The 23,409-nt window shown below is 43.7% G+C and overlaps 1 protein-coding gene across 6 annotated transcripts in view; it reads right to left on the reverse strand.

Annotated features, from left to right (window-relative positions):
- Positions 1-17,510: 17,510 nt before the first annotated feature.
- The window catches only part of IFT80 (intraflagellar transport 80), a 156,124-nt gene continuing 150,225 nt past the window's right edge, over positions 17,511-23,409 (reverse strand). For all 6 annotated transcript variants that reach the window (XM_075937826.1, XM_075937828.1, XM_075937827.1 and 3 more), the window contains one exon: positions 17,511-19,044. In XM_075937826.1, coding sequence (XP_075793941.1) covers positions 18,931-19,044 — 114 coding nt within the window. In that variant the 3' untranslated portion in view covers positions 17,511-18,930. The remainder of the gene's footprint in view (positions 19,045-23,409) is intronic.

Consider the following 23,409-nt stretch of genomic DNA (forward strand, 5'->3'; position numbering starts at 1 on the left):
CATTCTGGCCTCCAACCACCATGTCTCAGAGTTTATCAACTAAAAGGAGTACTTCTCCCTGGTGCTGCAGGCCCTCGTGGATCACAAGGGAAATTTCACCAACATCAATGTTGGATGTTCTGGAAAGGTGCATCTTCCAGAACCCCTGCCTCTTCCGAAAGTTGCACGACAGCACTTTTTTCCTTGACCACATCATCAGATCTGGGGAGGTGGACATTCACATAGTGATCCTGAGTGACGCAAGCTACCCGTTGCTCCCCTGGCTCATGAAGGCCTACATGGGCAGCCAGGACCCTAGCAAGGAAGAGTTCAACACCAGACTGGGTAGGTGCTGAACGGTCATGGAATGTGTGCTCCAGCATTTAAAGGGGAAGTTCAGGAGTCTCCTCTTCTGTCTGGACCTCAGTGACCATAACACCCCTTCAAGATGGCAGCCTGTTGGGTGTTTCACAACCTGGGTGAAAGCTAGGGTGAGGCTATCCAATAAGTTTCTGGACTGCATTGGAGACAACTTTCTGTTTCAGAAGGTTGAAAAAGCTACCAGAGGAGAAGCTGTTCTGGATTTGGTTTTAACAAATAGGGAGGAACTAGTTGAGAACTTGAAAGTGGAGGACAGTATAGGGGACAGTGATCATGAAATAATAGAGTTCATGATCTTAAGGAAAGGTAGAAGGGAGACCAGCACAATTGAGGTAAAGGATTTCAGGAAGGCAGATTATGATAAGCTCAGAGAACTTGTAGGTAAGGTCCCATGGGAAGCAAGACCGAAGGGAAAAACAACTGAGGAGAGTTGGAAGTATTTCAAAGGGACGTTGTTAAGGGCCCAAAAGCAAACAATTCCGCTGTGTAGGAAAGATAGAAAATATGGCAAAAGACCAGCTTGGCTTAACAAGGAGATCTTGCATGATCTCAAAATAAAAAAGGAGTCATATAAAAAATGGAAACTAGGACAAATAACAAAGGATGAATATAGGCAAGCAACACGGGAATGCAGGGGCAAGATTAGAAAGGCAAAGGCACAAAATGAGCTCAAACTAGCTACAGGCATAAAGGGAAACAAGAAGACCTTTTATAAATACATTAAAAGCAAGAGGAAGACCAAGGACAGGGTAGGCCCACTGCTTAGTGAGGAGGGAGAAGCAGTAACAGGAAACTTGGAAATGGCAGAGATGCTCAATGACTTCTTTGTTTCGGTCTTCACCGAGAAGTCTGGAGGTGTGCCTAACGTAGTGAATACAAGCAGAGAGAGGATAAGTTTAGAAGATAGGATACACAAAGAACAAGTTAAAAATCACTTAGGGAAGTTAGATGTCAGCAAGTCACCAGGTCCTGATGAAATGCATCCCAGGATACTCAAGGAGCTGATAGAGGAGGTATCTGAGCCTTTAGCTATGATTTTTGAAAAATCATGGCAGACAGGGGAGATTCCAGAAGACTGGAAAAGGGCAAATATTGTGCCCATCTATAAAAAGGGGAATAAGAACAACCCAGGAAACTACAGACCGGTCAGTTTTATGTCTGTCCCAGGGAAGATAATGGAGCAGGTAATTAAGGAAATCATATGCAAACACTTGGAAGGTAATAAAGTGATAGGGAATAGCCAGCATGGATTTGTGAAGAACAAGTCATGCCAAACTAATCTGATAGCTTTCTTTGATAGGATAACGCGCCTTGTGGATAAGGGAGAAGCGGTGGATGTCATATACCTAGACTTTAGTAAGGCATTTGATACGGTCTCGCATGATATTCTTATTGATAAACTAGGCAAATATAACTTAGATAGGGCCACGATAAGGTGGGTGCATAATTGGCTGGATAACCGTAGTCAGAGAGTTGTTGTTAACGGTTCTAAATCCTGCTGGAAAGGGATAACAAGTGGAGTTCCTCAAGGGTCTGTTTTGGGACCCGTACTGTTCAATATCTTCATCAGTGATGTAGATATTGGGATAGAGAGTACGCTTATTAAGTTTGCAGATGATACCAAACTGGGTGGGGTTGCAACTTCTTTGGAGGATAGGGACATAATTCAAAATGACCTTAGCAAGTTAGAGAAATGGTCAGAGGTAAACAGGATGAGGTTTAATAAAGAGAAATGCAAAGTGCTCCACTTAGGAAGGAACAATCAGTTCCATACATACAAGATGGGAAGTGACTGTCTAGGAAGGAGCATGGCGGAAAGTCATCTAGGGGTCATAGTGGAACACAAGTTGAATATGAGTCAACAGTGTGATGCTGTTGCAAAAAAAGCAAATATGATTCTAGGTTGTATCAACAGGTGTGTTGTAAGCAAAACTCGTGAAGTCATTCTGCCGCTCTACTCTGCACTAGTTAGGCCTCAGCTGGAGTACTGTGTCCAGTTCTGGGCGCCACATTTCAAGAAAGATGTGGAGAAATTGGAAAGGGTACAGAGAAGAGCGACAAGAATGATTAAAGGTCTAGAGAACATGACCTATGAAGCCAGGCTTCATGAACTGGGCTTGTTTAGTTTGGAAAAAAGAAGATTAAGGGGGGACATGATAGCGGTTTTCAAATATCTAAAAGGGTGTCACAAGGAGGAAGGAGAAAATTTGTTCCTCTTGGTTTCTGAGGACAGGACAAGGAGTAATGGGCTTAAAGTGCAGCAGGGGAGGTTTAGATTGGACATTAGGAAAAAATTCCTAACTGTCAGGGTGGTCAAATATTGGAATAAATTGCCAAGGGAGGTGGTGGAATCTCTCTCTCTGGAGATATTTAAGAACAGGTTAGATAGACATGTGTCAGGGATGGTGTAGACGGAATTTAGTCCTGCCTTGAGGGCGGGAGCCTGGACTCGATGACCTCTTGAGGTCCCTTCCAGTCCTATTATTCTTTGATTTCTCTGCCAGAGTAGGGCAGAGATCCCACCACCCCAAGTTTTGGGGCCCTAACAGCCCCTGGGGAGCCATGGAGGGGAAGCCATAGAGTGGGCAGAGAGGTGGCTGGTGGCCAACTTCATGCACCATGTCATGAGCTCCAAGGTGAGGGTAGAAAACATGGTGTTGTACTGGTGCACCAGCTTGTGCCAGGCAGCCTTTCTCTGCTCCCAGTCAACCTGGTGCTCCTCCTTGTGGGTGGCCTTCTCATGGTGCTTGTCTTCGAGATTCTGGATGAGGGACTGCAGGCAGGCCATCTGATCCCTCATGAGCTCCTCCCAGGTGCACTTCCACCTGTGGATTCCGTTGATTTGGGTAGATGGAGTGGGAGGTGGGGGATGTGCAAAGCTCACAGCTGTCTCAGCTGTGAAGAAAAAGTTACGTGGGCAGTCATCACAGGAGACACTGTGCATGAAGCCTAGTCCTAATCTCTGAACCAACCCGAAGGTCTCAGTTCAGATGACAGTGATGTGTTTTGAGCAAGGCCATACGTTGCCTAGAAAGCGGGCACTTTCTAGCAGGTGCACAGACATCCCAGGGGAGCATCACAACACCCACAGCCTGGGGACAAGCAGACATGGGAAGGTGCCAGTGACACCAGGAACCCACGGGCAAGAGCGGGGGTGGGGTGGCTCAGCTTCCCTCTGTGTCCTGCACACACTGGATCCAGTACTGGTGTCATCCCGCAGAGAGAGAACTTCTGTCCTTTCTCCCTGGAAGGAGGGGCGGGGTTTGGAGGAGATGTGTGTGAGTGGCAGTAGCCACTTGCTGGAGAGAATGCTAATGGGTTCACCTCCTCTTCCTCTTCCTGCAGGTTCCCATGCACAAGATCAGTCTCCTCCACATCACCGCGCTTGATTGGGAGTGAATGCTGAGGGCAGGCATGATCTTGGCTGTGTGTGGCACTGTTGTGTGGTTCCAGGACCCCAAACTATTTAAGTGGTGGCTTGTCGTGGGAGGCTGGAGTAAGGCAGGCCTCTCCAGGAACCTTGTGAGAAGGACCGACGGGTTCTGATGTGAGAGCATCATGGAGCTGAGAGCTTTGGACTAGAACTCCATGTGCAGAAACATGAACAAGCTGTTGTAAAACCCCCAGGCCAAGTAGGCCAAAAGAGGAGTGCACAGCCCTACGCAATCCATCGCCTGACTCCATTTGTAGACAGGAAAAGGTAGAGAACTCAGCTGACGTGCCCTCCTCAGGTTCCACAAAAGCCTGGGAGACATCCAGGGAGGGGGGTACTGTTCCAAAGTCAGGAGCTGCTCCTGGATTGTGGGTATGGTTGCCTACCTGGCCTCCTCTTCATTATTGTCATCTTCCACCACCACCTCGCCCTCCTGCAGGCTGATATCCGGTGTATACTGGCTGGACTTTATGACAACAGTGGGGTAGGTGATTGGCTCATAGTAGTGGCAGATGCGCAGTGCCACACCAGAGCATCCGCTCTGCTCCATGGCCTTGTGTCCCATCCCCCAGTTTGGGTTCATGTCATGTATTTTAGAAGCTGCTCTTGCATATTAGGCTTGGAAAGGTCAGCTCTGATCTTATTTACACGAATGGAAGTCAGCTGTAACACCACTAAAGTTTATCGATGGCAGCAGCTCTTAACCAGGGGTCTGAGCCTACTGGGGGACTATGAGCAGGTTTGAGGAGGGGGGGTGTCCATCAATCAGGGCCAGCATTAGATTCAATGGGGCCCAGGACAGAAAACCAATGTCCTACTGCCCTGTGCCCCAGCCCCCTGGGCCAAAGCTGAAGTCTGAGCAACTTAGCTTTGTGGTATCCCTGGTGACATGCAGCCCCAGTCAGTTGCCCAGCTTGCTACCCCTTAATGCTGCCCTGGCTTTTACAAGCAAAAAAACAGTTGTTGTGGCACAGCTGGGCTGTGAAGATTTTATTGCATGTTGGAATGGGGGCAGGCACAGAAACAAAAGCCTTATCACTTTGGTATCTAAATTAACGGAATTACAAAATTGTAGAACTAGTGTAAAGTGATATTTACTCCAGCATTGTGGTCTGGTGCATGTTAGGAATGTTAAATATCGGTTAATTAAACTCAGGAGTAACCTCATGAATTCTTATCGGTTAGTCAACTATTCTATAGTCCCCCCGGGGGTGAGGCCAGCAACCACTCTATCAGAGGCAGCAGCATGTTTGGCAGGAGCTGGTCCGCAAGGGGAGCCAGTTTAAAAACCAGTTCCCCTCATGGACTGGCTGCCCGTTGCCCAGTACTGCTGCCTCTGATAAAGAGGGGTCTGAGCTCCTGGACCCAGTGCAAGCCAGAACTGAGCTAGAATGGACACTTTAAATGCAGAGCAACACCGGGAGTAGGTGCGAGTCAGAACTGAACCGGGCTGTTGGCCAGCCTGCTATAAATTAACTGGCACAGGAGGGGAGGGAAATGCATGTAGACTACAGCATTAACCTAGAAGCTTTTTAATCAGTTAATCAACTACATTATTATACCCCTCGTGCATCTTGATCATGTGGTATGTTAGATGTATAGAAATAAAAGAGTGGTGCCCAGGTTTGAAGGGACCATAGGTCCCTTTTATGGCAGGGTTACAATGTGAACACCTAACTGGGTCCTGCAACCCCTAACCTGACAATCAAACTCAACAGAGCCAAGGACCCATGTAGAACTCACATTGGGATTAGCTGAATACTGTGGCTTCCCAGTAATCCCAACCCTCCAACTCCAGAGAGGGAGGGAAACAGTGCTGTTACTGATTATTTCAGAGTGATACACGTATTAAATATAAATGAGGAAAATGCTTTACTTAAGTTTTGTATTAAACGTTGTATTGCAAGAGAGTTTATCATTTCATTGGAGCTGTCCAAAGCAAACATACTAGGATTATATTACTTTTCGGGCAGATTTGCTTTATGCTCCAAAAGGCATGAAAGGCTGGCATTATTCCAATATGACACGTCTTTAATTGTTTTACCACTTTAGAAACAATCCAGTGTATATAACAGCTTTGTAGGGTTTGCAATTCCTGATGATCGATCAGTGGAACGCAACATTTTGGTTCACATTTTGCTTCTCTTGGAATAAAAATAGGCATTTGTTATTGGTATAAGTTCTCCCTTATCAGATTTCCATTCTACCATTAACATTTACCTTTACTATTCAGTAAAATCCACATATTTTTCTGAAGAAACAGCAAAGATTAAAACTCTCAGGAAATTCCAGAATAATTTTTAATGTACAAAAGAAGGTGAATTTTAGCTGTAATAAAAATGAGAATTGATAGGTTTGGATGAAATCCTAGTACTGTTCAAGCAGATTTTGTGATGTTTTCCCCAGAGCTTTGTTAGTGAACCCACATATTCAAATTATATATTCACCCTTAGTCATCAGACCATGGCCTAAGTTATACCTGCACCATTTTTATTAAATTCAGGGATGGCTACAGAGCTAAAATCCTGCATTTTGCTTTGAAAATTGAATCCCAAAGCATTGTGGTGCTTTTGTGAAGTATATTTGTTTCCACTAGAGGCTAAAATGAGCGCGTCAGAGCTATGTGGTCTGGTCACTGGATAACACTGGACTGGGACTTGGTTTCTGATCTTGGCACTGGCCTGCTAAATAATCTTACGCAAGTAATTTCCCCTCTGTGTGCTACAAGTTTCCCCATCTGTAAAATTGGAATAATGATACAGTACAGTCGATTGCCAAAGACTTTGAGATCTGTTGGTGAAAAGTGCTACCCAAGAGCTATACAATTTTGGATTTGCTGATAATAATCAATAATTAGTATTTACCACATATAAAAGTAAAAAGTATGAAGGTTAACTAATCCTCATAATGATTCTGTGAGGTAGGTAAATACTATTAATATTCCCATTTGCAAATGGGGAAACTGAGGCAGAATGGCCAGGTAACACTGGTCTACAATTTTTTAGAAGTTGTCTGCTTCAGAGATAAAATGTGCTATTTATTATGTATTTTGATGTGCTGAATTCAAATATGACAATTAAAACAACTGATTGGCTACTGTTTCCAAGATATTTACGTTTTTACATTTTACATCTATGTATATTGTGTATAGTAGAGTTTTAATCATAAATTGAAAACCTAGGTCTTTTCATGTGTTTATGGTTGCTTTACATGATAATATTTCACCTGTCCTGTTTATGTAACACTTTAAAAATCATGAAAAGTGTTATATAAATAAAATTTATTATGAAACAAAAGGCAAAAAACTATTATGTACATAGTTTAGTCCTATTCAATATCTACTCGGCGCTTCTTGGCTTGTCTCTTGTATTCATTAAATGGATCATCTCTTGTCACTGTCCAGCAATAGTCTGCAAGCATTGATGGGCTCCATTTGCCCTGATAGCGTTTCTCCATTGTTGCAATGTCCTGGTGAAATCGCTCGCCGTGCTCGTCGCTCACTGCTCTGTAGTTCGGTGGAAAAAAATCTAGATGAGAGTGCAAAAAATGTATCTTTAGTGACATGTTGCAACCAAGGCTTTTGTATGCCTTGAGGAGGTTTTCCACCAACAACCTGTAGTTGTCTGCCTTGTTTCCGAGAAAATTTATTGCCACTAACTGGAAGGCTTTCCGTGCCGTCTTTTCCTTGCCACGCAGTGCATGGTCAAATGCATTATCTCGAAGAAGTTCACGAATCTAATGACCAACAAAGACACCTTCCTTTATCTTAGCTTCACTTAAGCTTGGAAATTTTCCACGGAGGTACTTGAAAGCTGCTTGTGTTTTGTCCATGGCCTTGACAAAGTTCTTCATCAGACCCAGCTTGATGTGTAAGGGTGGAAACAAAATCTTCCTTGATTCAACAACTGCTGGATGCCGAACACTTTTCCTCCCAGGCTCCAATGACTGTCGGAGTGGCCAAACTATCTTGATGTAGTGGGAATCTCTTGCACGACTATCCCATTCACAGAGAAAACAGCAGTACTTTGTGTATCCAGTCTGCAGACCAAGCAAGAGAGCAACAACCTTCAAATCGCCACAAAGCTGCCACTGATGTTGGTCATAGTTTATGCACCTCAAAAGTTGTTTCATGTTGTCATAGGTTTCCTTCATATGGACTGCATGACCAACTGGAATTGATGGGAAAACATTGCCATTGTGCAGAAAAACAGCTTTAAGACTCGTCTTCGATGAATCAGTGAACAGTCTCCACTCATCTGGATCGTGAACGATGTTGAGGGCTGCCATCACACCATCGATGTTGTTGCAGGCTACAAGATCGCCTTCCATGAAGAAGAATGGGACAAGATCCTTTTGACAGTCACGGAACATGGAAACCCTAACATCACCTGCCAGGAGATTCCACTGCTGGAGCCCATCAGCTCTGCCTTACTCTTGGGTAGTTCCAAATCCCTGACAAGGTCATTCAGTTCACCTTGTGTTATGAGGTGTGGTTCAGAGGAGGACGGGAGAAAATGTGGGTCCTGTGACATTGATGGTTCAGGACCAGAAGTTTCATCCTCTTCCTCGTCTGACTCAAGTGAGAATGATTCTGGTGCATCAGGAACTGGCAGTCCTTCTCGGTGGGGTACTGGGCGTATAGCTGATGGAATGTTTGGATAATACACAGTCCACTTTTTCTTCTTTGACACATCTTTCCCAACTGGAGGCACCATGCAGAAGTAACAACTGCTGATATGATCTGTTGGCTCTCTCCAAATCATTGGCACTGCAAAAGGCATAGATTTCCTTTTCCTGTTCAACCACTGTGAAGATTTGTTGCACACGTGTTGCAGCATATGTGTGGGGCCTACCTCTTGCCCTGATCTCCAATTTTGCAGCCAAAATAAAGGTGATAGGCTTTCTTAGTGGTTATACTGTGCTTTTGTGATGCAAAAGTCACTTCACCACAAACATAGCAGAAGTTATCTGCACTGTTCACACAAGTACGAGGCATCTCTGCTCACTTCGGCTAAACAGAAATGTGTCCCTTTACAAAATCAAACACTGACAAATAAGAGAGCACGACATTGTATGATTTCTAGAGCTGATATAGGGCAATTTGTTCAGCAGAGTGATGTAAGCTTCATTATGATTGCATCATCCATGACTTCTAGGAATAACATGATGCAATTCATATAATGTATGATGCAATACCAGCTACAGATTGCATCATTCATTGTTTTGCCTAAAAAGCAAGTACTGTCCAAACCCAGTCATAGATTTATTCATAGATCCAGTCAAAGATGTATTTTAGTCATTTCTGGTTTAAACTGAGATCTCTTCCCTTTATAACTCACTTATCCTCCGCCATTCGCAAGTCAAAGGTCATATATACTGACCCAATAGCATATCTTGAAAACTAGAGCCAATCAACAATTTTAAGCATCATTTTCGTTCTCAGTGACCCAGAATTAGTAAAGTTTGACTACATTTATTTCAGAAGCATTTTGGCTGTAGAGCAGTGTAATTTATACAAAACCACAGATTAAATTTCTGCCAGAGGCTGGTGTTTCTGGATCCTGAACCTATGCTCAAACTACTCTTCCCATGTGCTATACCTGTGATCTCTCTCTAGCATTATCCATTTGTTACTGCAAACAATATTGTAGAATGGATGTGGTGTGCCCCTGCTACAAATGTGAATTACCCATACATCCTTAGTGCATGGGACCTCTTAAGAGTACATTAGTTCTTTTGTATTACAGTATGAAATATGACCTTACATAAGAAATCTCAAAACTAGCTTTCATTGCAAATCATTAAGGGCATGATTCTGCACTATACAAGTCAATCAGAATTTGTCTTGATCAAGCCATAAGTGATCAATGGTTCAGAATAGAATTAGACTTCTAATATCTTTGGTACAAGGAGGTGAAATTGGTTTCTTGTTTTCCCTTTCCTGGAAGGATGCTTTCCTTTGAACCACTCCCACTGATAACCCTCCTTCACGTATATGGGTATATTAATTAGTAGGATTAATCTTGTTTATGCTTAAAAACAAAGCATGTGTGTGCCAGGGGGTATTTTTTTCTTTTAAATTATCTATTTTCCACCATAATATCAATATTATTAAAATAATGTTTGTAAAGATAAATCATACAATTTAATAAAGCTATGTAAATTCTTCAAATAACAAGGTCTTTACACACTTTAAGCATTAAATGAATACAAAAACAGTTAAGCTAGGAGCAAAAATGAATAACAGATGGTATTTCTTTAGTCTTTTCATTACCTGGAACTCTCAAAATTATGACACCTATGGTACGGCTAGACTGTGTTGGGGTTTCGGGATACTGGAGGTATCCCAAAAAAAACTCCGCCACATCCAGGGAATGCCTTTGCTCTTCCGCTTTTTTTGCAGAAGAGCAAACACGCTCTTTTGGAAGCTCCTGTAAAGAAGACGGCTTTTGAAAGACGGTTTTTTTCTGAAATTTGGCCCAGTCTAGACGGGCTAAATTTCAGGAAAGCCTCTTCCTTCTCTCAATCACTTGCTATCAACGGCCCTTATACACTCTCAAGATATGGCTACACTGCCGCTTTTTTCCGATCCTTCTGTTGGGAGAGATTTTTCTGACATTTGGCCCATCTAGACTGAACCAAATGTCAGATAAACCCCTTCTTTTGGAAGCCCCCTTATTCCTCGTGGAACAAGGAATACAGGGGTTGCCAAAAGAGTGTGTTTGCCAGAAAAACTCCTGTAGTCTAGCTGTACCTGCACTGGGTTGAGACAGGAGGTGTGGGCTCTGGTGTGGGAATGAGGGATTTGGGTGTGGGAAGGGGTGAGAGGTGCAAGCTCTGGGAGGGAATTTGGATGCAGGAGGATGTGGAGAAAGGGATGCTGGCTCGGGGAGGGGGCTCCAGGCTGGGGAGTGTTGGGCTCAGGTGGAGGACTGGGGTGCTTAGCAAACCACAGGCTTGTGGATGTGAGGGTGTAGGAGTTTGGGTGGAGGTGGGTGAGGGGCTCAGAACAGGGCGGTTGGGAGTATGATGGGCTCAGGACACAGATTTGCAGTGTGTGAACGGTGCAAGAGTGTTGTGGAAGATGACTGAGGATGTGCGAGTGCAGGAGTTTAGGGATGTGAGAGGCTCAGGTCAGGGGGTTCCAGTGTATGATAGGCTCAGATTTGGGGTTGGGGTGAGGGATACAGAGTGTTATGATGCTGTGGCCAGATGAGGGCTTGGCCCCAATAGGGGGCTTGTTGGCCAGGCTTCATTTTTAAATAAAATATAGCAAACACAAAAGGTTTCAGCATTGTCTTTATTTATGAGAGGGCGGGGAAACTGTTTTGAGTCAAGGGTTACTGACCAACAGAAAAGTCAGTCGGGGCCACACAAGTGAGATACAAAAACACAACCCCTCCAAAACCCTCAAGCCTCACTAATGTGGCCCCAATTGTCCTGGTAGGGGCATGGGACAAGATGCTAGGGCAGAAGACAGGGTGCCGGTGGATGCTGCAGCAGGGAACAGGGTGCTGGGGCAGGGTGCCGAGGCAGGGGATAGGGTGCCGACGTGTGCTGTGGCAGGGTATAGGGTGCCAGTGGGTGCTGGGACAGGGTGCCAATGGGTGTTGTGGCAGGGAACAGGATGCTGTGGCACAGGACAGGGTGCCGGTGGGTGCTGGGGCAGAGGATAAGGTACTGGGTAGAGAACAGGGTGGTGGGGTAGGGTGCCAATAGGTGCTGGGGCAGGAGACAGGGTGCTGGAGTAGGGAATAGGGTACTGGGGCAGGGTGCCAAGGCAGGGGACAGGGTGCCGGTGGGTACTGGTGCGGGGAGACAGGGTACTTGTGGGGGTCTGGGTGGGGGAAAGGTCAGGGGCCAGTACCTGGGGATCCTGCAGCTGCGCCCCAAGGCCCAGGAAGTGCACAGGCTGCTCCCCACTCCCCCAAACAGAGGCGCGGTACCTGAAACACCGGTCCATCATGCACCAGGAACTTTCTTTCCCTGCTGCCTTCCTGTGTGGGGGGAGAAAGGGAGTGGGAGTCCTGGACTGTGCCAGCTCCAACTGCTCAGGCAGCGCACGCCTTGCTCCTCTGCTCCCCATGGCAGTGTGCACTGCCTGAGCAGTTGGAGCTGATGCAGTTCTGGACTCCCACTCCCTCCCCCTTCCCTCCCCTGTGTGCAGGAAGGCAGCAGGGGAAGAAAGTCCCCAGTGTGCAACAGACCGGAGTTTTAGGTACCACACTGGCTGTTTGGGGAGGGGGGGGAAGAGAAGCCCGTGCACTTCCGGGGCCTGGAATGAAGCTGCAGAACTCTCTCCCACCCCGCAGGAAGCCTGCACTACCTCCGTTATCTCTGGAGGTAGTGTCAGTGCGGAGTTCATTTTGGGGGTGGGGAGCCCCCCAAAAGCCTTGCGATCGATTGGTCAAACCCTCAGGATCGACCAGTCAATCGCGATCGACAGGTTAGTGACCACGGCCCTAGAGCCACCAATTTACTCCTAACTGAAATCTGGCAAATCATACCTCTGATGTCAACAAGTTTAAAACATTACCTCCACATCTCTGATGAAAGTTCTTAGGAGCAACCCATTTACATTTCCAAACTGTACATCACAATCACCATTCAGAGCCCTTTGGAGACTTATCAATAGTTTTCCTTAACTGGCCACAGTGGCAGCTGTTTAGCATCAACGCATCTGCCTTCTCCAAAGGGTTGACTGTGCTACCTCTGTCTCATCCACCCTGTGTACCAAGATTACAGCTCATAAATGTCTCTCCTCTATTACAGTGCAGAATTCTAACATTACACAGGTAGATCATTCTGGTTTCTCCATTTTTATACTGAAGGAATGAAAAAACACACAAATACCAATTCTGGGTCATTTTTCAAGCATTTTTCTGGGTAAAATATTCAAGCATATGTGCAATAATAGCTAAATACACTTTTTATTAACATTTTAAACTTTTAAGAGCTAATGCCACTACTGCCACAAGACACTTAACCTTCTTGGTAAATTACTGTAACAAATGATCTATGGCTTTTAAACATCAGCATTAGACAACTTTTCCTTTCTTCAAAGATATATTATGTACCTCGCACCTATTCATTTTAATCACTTTCTGTGTATGTAAACAAATATTGACCATGGCAGAGATCAATATCACAAAGTACTTACGGACCACTGCAGTGCTTATACTGCTGAAGCAAAATTGTGGTTACATTAGAAACATTGATCAATCACAACACTGAATAAAACAGTTATACATCAACTGTATTCACCTCTGCTTCTCAAGGACGTCAGTAAAATGAGAAACAATTTCCTAACAGGATGATATTTATTTTTAGATATTTATATGGGTATTCTTAGGCTATTCAGTTTAGGACAGTAACCATCAATAATGAATTATACATTTCCTTCATTCTGATTCTGGAAATTATGTAATTATAAGATTGAGACACTCAGCAGGAAGTGGGACAAAAATTTTCTTGCTCCTGCAAAATTTATCTTGCATTTGATAATATGCAAATCTTGCTAATTCAGGGAGAAACCTTCAGTAAGCATGGACTACTTGCAGCATTGTTGCAGAAGCCAGCAGGCTTTCTGTAGCTTGTTTTAAATATCTTTTCCCAACTCCTCCACTTAACTATTGTTTCTTTGCTATTCAGAGTACAGGATATTTTTAAAAGCACTGGCTGATGTGCCTAAAAATAGATAAGGACAAATGCAATACAGAGCCTTTAGAAACCTCAGAAATACAAGTTTAAAGATAGTGTGCACAGTATCAATACAAAAGAAACCTGCACTAGATAGAAGACAGAGCTCTTAGACTTGTAACTGCAATACGTAAAACAAACAAACAAAACCCAACCCTCTAGATAAGCAGCAAAAAGGAATGGATTTTATCCAAGAATCACTTAGGGTGCGTTTACACAGTGTCCGAGACAGAACATCAGGAACGGCTGCCCGTCGCAGGGAGCCATAGCCTGTAATACCTCTAAGGCTGGCATAGGGGGCTCTGTCTGTGAGGTGGAGTGTTTTCCATATAAGGGCATGTAAATTAATAATCTTCCCCTGCTCGCTCCACCCGTTGCAGTGAAAGATCAGCCAATGGGCTGACTTGTGCTCAGGCCTGCTACTCCACCCACTGCAGCAAAAACCAACCTATGGGGTGATAAGTTCACAGGCAATAAAACAGGCAGGCAGCCCCTCTCTCACTGGGGATTCGCATCGAGTGAACGCCTGGCCTGATCACCCAGACGCCTTGCACCCCCCACTCTCGAGTCTTACTGAGTGTACTCCACGTTGGTCGACCTGAGTGGAGACAGTTTATGAGCATGTGACCGGTACTTGTGTTCCTGCTGTCTCCAGAACTGGTATAACCCCTCCCCCCCCGCCATCATCCCTATCCTAATTGAGTTCTTAGTTGTCCTTATTGCTTGTCAAGTGACAGTGGTTAAAAAGTTACTAAGTTAGTTTATAAATAGTTGTGGTTTAGGGTTTTTACTGTTTCCTTGGATAAAGTTGTGTAAATAATCAGCCCTATGAACAATACCAGTGTTAATTCAACTGTTCCTAACCCCTGGGCAGTTATTGGGAATTATTGTGATTTAGAAAAGCCTCAGGGAATTGTTTTGTGTTGTCTGGCAATCTGTTCAATTTTTGTTCTGATGATTGTCTGGCGCCATCAAAATAAAATCAGTTTGTGCTTTTTAAAACCCCCCAGTTGTGGTCTCATCCTTTCTGGCATCCCTTCGAACCTCGTGTATTATGGGGACAGACACACAGTACCATAAACTTGAAATAAGACACTCAATTTGCACAATGCTAATTGTGTATCTTATTTTGAAACTTTTGAAATTGCTTATTTTGCCAAATTTCAAACTAGCGTGCGATTTCAAGCTATCCTGTATCTCTTGTGCAATGAGGTTTACTGGGATGACGAAATAGCACGCCCGTTATTTCGAAAAATATTTCAAAGTAGCAAGTGGCTTGTGTAGAGGCGGTACACAAAATAGCCAGAGGTATCCCAAAATAGCCATGCAGTGTAGACGTACCCTTAGGCTTATTAAATGATTTAGCAGGCTAGTAAGACAAAGGAATTTGCTCAGATTAACTCCTTGAGTATCTAAAAACCTTATAAGGGTCTGGCAGTCCCACAAATCCAATGATTTCTCAGTCCCTAAGGGTGAGTCTACACTGCACCGGTAGCTTGAAATAAGCTACACAATTTGAGCTATGCAAATTGAATAGCTTATTTCAAGTCAATTTTGAAATAGCTTATTTCATAAGTTGGCGTTGTCTACACAGCACCAAATGTTGAAATAACCTGTTATTCTGAAATGTCCCTTTCTATGCATGAAATGAGGTTTACAGGGATGTCAGAATAGTAAGCCCATTATATTTCAAAATAACAGGCTTGCTGTTAATATGCAGGATAGCTATTTTGGGATATTTCTGGTATATTGAAATAGTACTATAGTGTAGATGCCTCTATGTTTGCACTAGAGGACTAGATGGATCTATGGATTGATAACAAAATACAGAAGCTTACAACTCTAAATGTGACCAAAAGCTGATACCAGTGGGTGGCTGTCCAAGTGGCAATGCAAAATGAGTTTGTGGTCTTAGTCCAGTTACTAATATGTGGGCAGAGCTGAATAAATACTGTAAAAATATTCCATTAATTAATATTTGTTAGAGTTTTTAATCTAATTTGCTTTGATTGTATTTGTGCCTTTGTATACTTACTGTCTCTGAATAATTTAGTGCAGGATTTTGCTGACTGACATCTTCAACAAAACCAACAAACACTAGAGAATATTCACAGAAAGTAAATTCTGGATTCAAAAACATCAATATTCACTTTGGAAACTCAGTTCTAAGAACAGAGTTGGGTGATAATATTCTTAGCCTCACCCCAGACTATGGACTGGGGCTGAGAATGATATCAGGGTTGGGAGTGAGGACTTGGATGCAGGGGTATGAGGGCTCTGGATGGGGATACAGGCTATGGGGTGGAGCCAGGGTTGGCAGCACTTTGGGATGAAGGAGAATGCTCCAGAATTACTGTGGAGAGAAGACTCCTCCCAGCTCTCTCTCCTTGCAGCAGCAATTGGAAAGAGGAGAACAGCACCTCTCCCTGCCATGGTGGGCCTAGATGGGAGCTGGGGCTGGACCAGATGGGGTTGCGGCCGGGGCCACCATCGCATGGGGTGATCTGGGGCTGAGCGGCCCAGCAGGTTGGTGGTGAGAGGCCCTCCTGCAGCTACCACAAGTCCCTGGCCTGCACCGTGTTAAACAGGCAGCTGCATGGCTATGCAGCTTACAGGGAACTCAGGTTATATGGTAATTTAATCTTTTATCATTTTTCTGTATGGCTGTGTCTAGACTGGCAAGTTTTTCCTCAAAAGCAGCTGCTTTTGCGGAAAAACTTGCCAGCTGTCTACACTGTCCGCTTGAATTTCCGCAAGAACACTGACTTCCTACTGTCTGAAATCAGTGCTTCTTGCGGAAATACTATGCTGCTCCCGTTCGTGCAAAAGTCCCTTTTGCGCAAAGCTTTTGCGCAAAGGGGCCAGTGTAAACAGCTCAGATTTGTTTTCTGCAAAAAAGCCCTGATCGCGAAAATGGTGATCGGGGCTTTTTTGCGGAACAGAGCATCTAGATTGGCACGGACGCTTTTCCGCAAAAAGTGCTTTTGCGGAAAAGCGTCCGTGCCAATCTAGATGCTCTGTTCCGAAAATGCCTTTAACGGAAAACTTTTCCGTTAAAAGCATTTCCGGAAAATCATGCCAATCTAGATGCAGCCTATGAGTTTATTTGAGAGCACAGAGATTCTTTGATGTCCTCCACATAGTTGTTATAGGGATATTTAGTGCACTGGATAATCACTATGTGAACTCACACAGAAAAGTGACTAAAAGACAAAATCACTACCATGCATGGGTGAGCACTTTTTGCAAAGCAATACATTTCACATTAAACATTTGCTATTATTGATGTTTTAGGTCAGTGGTGGGCAACCTGTGGCCCATTGGGGTTCTATGAATGTCCTGCAAGACATTTTGTTTACTGTTGCCCACCACACAGGGTTGCCACATTCCCTGGTTTCCATCTGTGTAGTTTTTTCCCTACTTGTATTACTGAATTGACATGCACGTAATGGAAGGGCGTGTGAATGAGGTGTGTGCTGATTGCACACAACATAGACTGTGAGAGCTATGTGCTTCTTCTGCATCCAGTCAAACAGTACTATGATTCAATTGGCATGGCCTGCAAATTGTATGTATGCAAGCACAGTTAACAAAACTGCCCTATCATGAGAAGCCATCTTGGTTACGACAATCTTGTGACCCAATGAAAAGAAGCATCACACATGCGGCCCACTCACTAGCCTACATTGTTCATCGCTGTTTTAGGCTCATTCCTGCAAGTGCTTTGCTCTTGCAAGTCATAGCTACCCATGAAAGCTCATGACCTAATAAATTTGTTAAGTCTCTAAGGTGACAGGACCGCTCATTGTTTTTAAAGCTACAGACTAACACAGCTACTCCTCTGAAGCCAAACTAGGGTAGTTAACTCTTCAGGACATGCTCAGGTGGAGGACTGGAACTTTTACATGGATTGTTAAGTACTCAGATAGAACTGCCTTTTTTATCTGAATGTATTAAGAATGATATTTGCGTCAACATGATTTGCAAAACAAATATTAAACCAGAAAAGATTCTCACAGAATGTACAAACCTTTTAATGCTCATATGTGAAAGAAATGTTACACATAATTACTTTAATGCCCTTCAATAACAGACCAGTAACAGACTAATGTTCTAATATAGCAAAGAGATCATACAGACAGGTCCATATGCATGCAGCCCCAATTACTTCAACAAGAAAGAGAGAGAATATTTATGGGAAAGGGTATATATTTAACCTCAATACACAATCAAGTGAATTGGACTTCATGCAAATATGAAAAACTTCCTTCAAAATGCATGGGACTTGCAAACCATTAAAGAAGTATAGAACACTATCGTCAATCATACATTGGATACTTGCAGAAAACTGACTTTCTGCTAATTCAAAGAAAATTCAAAACGTGTTACATAGTATTTTAGATTATTATGAAATAATTTATTTAACATTTAAAAGTTTTTTATTCAACAGCTTCTATGGATGTTAAAGGTTAAACAATTAACTGGTTACTTGATAAGCATATGCCTTACTGGCACTCTTGCTAGGTAACCAGTTAATCAGAGGGCCCTGCTGGCAAGAGCAGCCTTCTGCCCATTGTGTCCTGGCTGGCAGGACCCCAACAACGGTAGATGGCAGGATCAGAGCAGCTCTCTGCCAGTAGGACCGGAGCAGCCCCTTCGGTGCAGCAGGTTCAGAGCAGCCCTCACAGCACGGCAAGGGTGGGCTGGAGTAGGCCCTGCCACTCATGGCTGTAGCAAGTCAGGGCTGAAACAACTCCCTCCCTTTGACCAGTGGTTAATTGGTTAAATAAACAGTTTAACTGGTTTTGGACTGTGTTTACATCTCTAACAGTTACCCTTTTTTTGGCTGTTGATAGAAACAGGTTTGCAACCAATCTCAGGTGCTGAATTTATCTGTAATAACAGATGTGTATTATTTGAAAATATTTCAGCACTGGGACTGTGCTGTTATACATCATTAACCTGTGTATCTGCAAATTAAACTTTCCTTTGCCATTCATAGATGTAGGTTCATATTTTTCACATTGGTTGCCTAAAGCTAAGTGCCTAAATAATCTAAAGGTATCTTTAACCAACTGGCCTCCTTTTCAAAAGAGCTGTGTATCTGCAACCACAGTTGCTGAAAAATCAGACCACTTATTTAGATGCTTAAATACGAATTTCAGTGCCTACATCCAGGTATCTAAGACTGCATATTTTTACTTTAAAGACCACTGACTTCACTGGACTCCTTATATGAGTAAAGAAAGCAAGGTGGGGCCCACAACTTATAATGGCCTACAAACATATGAATCCAGTTCTGCCCATTGTCCAATATTCAGCAAGAAGTATAATACTTTCAGGTATCAGACTTCCATATTTCACTCTCTGGAAAAATGATAATCCTTAGATTTATCAGTATACTGATACAGCAAATGTCTATATGACCTAGACTGTATTTAGCGCTGTACAGTTACACTGGTTCTGACTGCTGGAGTAGCTGCAGCTCGTTCTCTTTCTTTAGAAATTTCCATTTCTATTTTGGCCTTGATTTTGTCCCAGTCAACTTCCAGCTGTAAGAACAGGAAAGAGAGTGGATAGATATTAACTAACATTTTGTAAAATATGTATTAAGAATAACAGTATGAAGGTACAAGTCACAAAGTGATATGCTCTGTCATCATATAGGTCTCCTCTTGGCACAAACATATAACTATCATTAGTGCTAATGTGAGTTATATGTCTGCATTAGTTGGAGGCTCTCTTTAATAGTCAAGATTTAATAAACAGTATTCCATCAGGGGTTCTTGTCTTTGAAATAATACAAACTAGATACTTTGCAACAAATATTAATCTCATATATGGTGAGAAAATATTCAACAATGAAAATAAACTTAGATAAGCCAGCTAGACATCTTTCAGCTTAAACATAAATTAAGTCTATTTGTCACATCAATCAGAATGCAGCCACTTGCTCATGCTACATTGGGCAACTTCTCTCCACTACACCAAAACCCAACAAGCAAATTGATATAATCTACATTACCCATTTGATAAAACAGAAATAACACGGTTGATACCTGAATTCTGCTCTGTTTTGTATTGACATTTCTCTAGCAGCAGAAAAAACTACATCCTGTGGCAGTGTCCTATATCAGTGAAACTATGAATACTGGAATACTGAATTTCAAGTTGGCTCCTGGATGGGTAAGCCATTTCTTCTCCTCCATTGAAGCTGGCACTGTTCACAGTTTGCCTGTAATGCAGCCCAACTGATTTTGCTTATATGATCAGAACTTGTATCTTATTCTGTTTTCTTGGGTTTTCAAAATCTTGTATGAATTTTAGGACTTTCTGTTTTGTTTTCTTTTATGAACTGTCCATTCTAACTATACTTTTATATATATTTATGTCCATCTATCAATAAGGACATCAATTCTCTATTTCAGATTGAACTACAGCATTTTGATCTACATTAATGAATATCTGAACTTACCTTCATTATTGATCTTGTGCATGTGATGGGTAGGAGGAGTGCTGGCCAGCATTCTGTTACTAATCGGTTAAACTCAGGTAGCTAGGGGGTGTAGGCAGGGGAGCCAGGACAGCCAATGGCAGAGAGTGTTAAAATTTGAATTGAAAGATATACCTGCCTGCTATTTTCTTTGTGTGAGTTCTAAACTAGGAGCTGGAGGAAACGAGGTGAACTGAACCAGCCAGAACTATCACACCTACAAGGAATAGTGGGCATGGAAATAGACTGGATCTTGAAGCATGGATTGTGAATAGTTAGGAAAAATGTATCCTAGTTGCGACCACGTTATTTTCTTCATGTTGTTGTTTGGTGAAACTTCTCTGTGAACATAAGAATGGCCATACTGGGGGGGTCAGACCAAAGATCCATCCAGTCCAGTACCCTACCCTGTCTGCTGACAGTGGCCAATGCCAGGTGTCCTGGAGGGAGTGAATTGAACAGGAAATGATCAAGTGGTCTCTTTCCTGCCATCTATCTCCATCCTCTGACAAACAGAGGCGAGGGACACCATTCCTCACCCATACTGGCTAATAGCCATTTATGGACTTAACCTCCATGAATTTATCTAGTTCTCTTTCAAACCCTGTTATAGTTCTAGCCTTCACAACCTCCTCAGGCAAGGAGTTCCACAGATTGACTATGCGCTGTGTGAAGAAGAACTTCCTTTTATTTATTTTAAACCTGCTGCCCAATAGTTTGTGCTAAGTCTGCGTGCCCCCTACATTCACTGCATCTAAACTTCACCCAGAGTACCATTTTTTCATGCATTGTAATCTGTTTTCTCAGTTGCTCTATAACACCTAGCAACCAAACCTGCTTTATCAAGTGTATCTTTTTGTTTTATTAATAAAATCACCTTTTTTAAGGAGATTATTTGAGTCTTGTGTCCTGGAATGTAAGGAGGTCTGTGTATGCATGCCTAATCCTGAGAGGTCAACTATCAGAGACTGCAGTTTGTTTTCTCTTTTTTTCCTCAAGCTCTTTTGTGGTAAAAGAGCTTGGGAGTACCCCTCTGGAAGAAGTTCAAGTGCTTCTTCCTGGGTCTAAGAAGAAGGGTTTTATTTTACACTTGATGGGGGTAGCCTATCCCCACAAGGCCAGGGAATCTGTAACCCTGGGGAATTTTTTTTAAGCAGAAGCCCATAGAGGCAAGATATTTAAGGTCTCTCATGGGCCCCCACCTTCTGCGGAGTGCCAGAGTGGGGAACAGCCTTGACAATGTATTTTAAGAAAAATGTCATAGGAGGCTCTGCAGCAGACAGGTTATATGGGAAAAGGTAAACTGGTAATATTGTACGTGGCACGAGGCAGGAATGGCTGATCTCTGAGGCATGTTCTCTATACTTTGGTTGCCATAATTCAATGTTAAAATGTGTATTAATGAATGATACTAGAAGGAATCTTAACTTTCTCTCCAGGTAGGGTATCCCTTTCCACTCCCAACACAGATGTATAAAAGCACAATAGTAATTTGGAAGCCAATAGATGATCTAGCATCCCAGGCTAAGCAGGCAATTCAAGCCACTCTTCTTGCCTTTTGGAATCTCTACCAGTCCCACAGAGAAAGAAGAATGAAGCAGATATCAAAAGCTGGGTATTGTTTAGGATGAATTTCAAGATAATATATTAGAATGTTGTGACAGGGCAGGTTAGAGAGAGAGGGTATGTCTACACATCAAAGTTAATTCAAAATAACAGTCGTTATTTCGAATTAACTTTAATGGTGTCTACACAGGCAAATCGCTATTTCGAATTAAATTTGAAATAGCGGGGCACTTAATTTGAATTTGGTAAACCTCATTTTACGAGGAGTAACACCAAACTCGAATTAGCTAATTCAAAATAAGTGCTGTGTAGACACTTATTTCAAAATAGGAGGCCTCCAGCCTTTCCAGGGTGCCCTGGTAACCACTCCAGCCTCAAGCAAGAACACTCCTCTCCCTTCCCTCCTTCCCCCCCGGAGCCCTTAAAGGGGTAGACTCTGGCCACAGAGTCACTGCTCCTGACCCAGTGGCCCCAAAACATGAGCTGGCAAGCCATTGGCAGCCAGCCCTCCACCGCTCCCCAGGAGCAGTCTGCCAACTCCCAGGAACCTGCCAGGGCCCGGAAAAAGCGGGCACTTTTCTGGTCCAGGGCGGAGATCAAGGTGGACCTTATTCAGGTTTGGGGGTGGGGGAATGCCCCCAACGTTCATGATCTCCGTACTAGATGGAGGAACGTGGCTGTCTATGACAGGATAGCTGCCAGCCTGGCCACCAAAGGCCACATGCTATCCCAGGAGCAGGTTCACATGAAAATCAAGGTAGTCCGGCGACACCCCCCAACCCTGAGCTTCCCTTCTCCCTTCTTCCCCTTGCTTCCCTCTTCCAGCTCCTTCCTCCCAGGTTTCCCCCTCCCCTCTCCCACCTTCTCTCTTCACCTCTCCTGCTTCCTTCCCCCAGTCTCACCAGAGTTTCATCCTCCCCGCCCAGTTTTGTTAAATAAAGTGAGTTTGTGTTCATGAAAATACGTGTATTTTATTTGACACGAGGAAGCAAAGGTTGGGGGGAGGGGTAAGTGAAAGGACGTGAGGGAAGAAAGGGGCACGAGACCCCGGTGGGGAGGACCTGGGAGGCTCTGAGGGCTCCTCGTGGTGGAAGCTCTCCCGCATGGTCTCCTGGATACATACAGCCCCCCGATGGACCTCCCAGAAGGCAGCCTGCAGAAAGTACAGCCAGGCTCACAGCAACATGTTCACGAGAAGCACCAGAGTGCCCAGGGGCAGCTCTGGCTCTATGTTGCAGAGTGCTATGGTGTCCCGAGTGAGGGCAACCACACCACTCCAAGACACAAATGCTTTGCTGTCCCTCAGCGAGGCAGGCAAGCAAGCAGGGACACCTGGGAACCGGCTGCCCGCGGGTGTGTGTGAGTGTGTGTTTCTCCCTTTAAGTACAAGCCTCAGATAGCCTCAGGCAACAGCCACACAAAGACACTCCTGACCTGATGCCCTACCCCTGACCTAGTTCCGGCCAGCCTTAAATCTGAATCAGTGTCCACTCAGTGTGGGCACGGTATTTTGAATTAGCAAAACGCTAATTTTATTTCAGTTAACCATGCTGACTGTTGGAAAACTCTTTCTAATGTCCAACTTAAATTGCCTTTCCTGCAATTTAAGCCCATTACTTCTTTTCCTATCCTCAGAGCTTAACGAGAACAATTTACCTCCCCCCTCCATGTAACAACCTTTTATGTTCTTGAAAACTCTTATATACTCTTTCTGTCTCCTCTTCTTCAGACTAAACAAGCCCCATTTTTCAATCTTCTCTCATAAATCATATTTTCTAAATACTTAATCATTTTTGTTGCTTTTATGTGGATTTTCTCTGTCCACATCCTTTCTGAAATGTGGGGTCCAGAATTAGAC

The sequence above is a fragment of the Pelodiscus sinensis genome, chromosome 10 (genome assembly GCF_049634645.1).
Source record: "Pelodiscus sinensis isolate JC-2024 chromosome 10, ASM4963464v1, whole genome shotgun sequence".
Taxonomy (NCBI): domain Eukaryota; kingdom Metazoa; phylum Chordata; order Testudines; family Trionychidae; genus Pelodiscus; species Pelodiscus sinensis.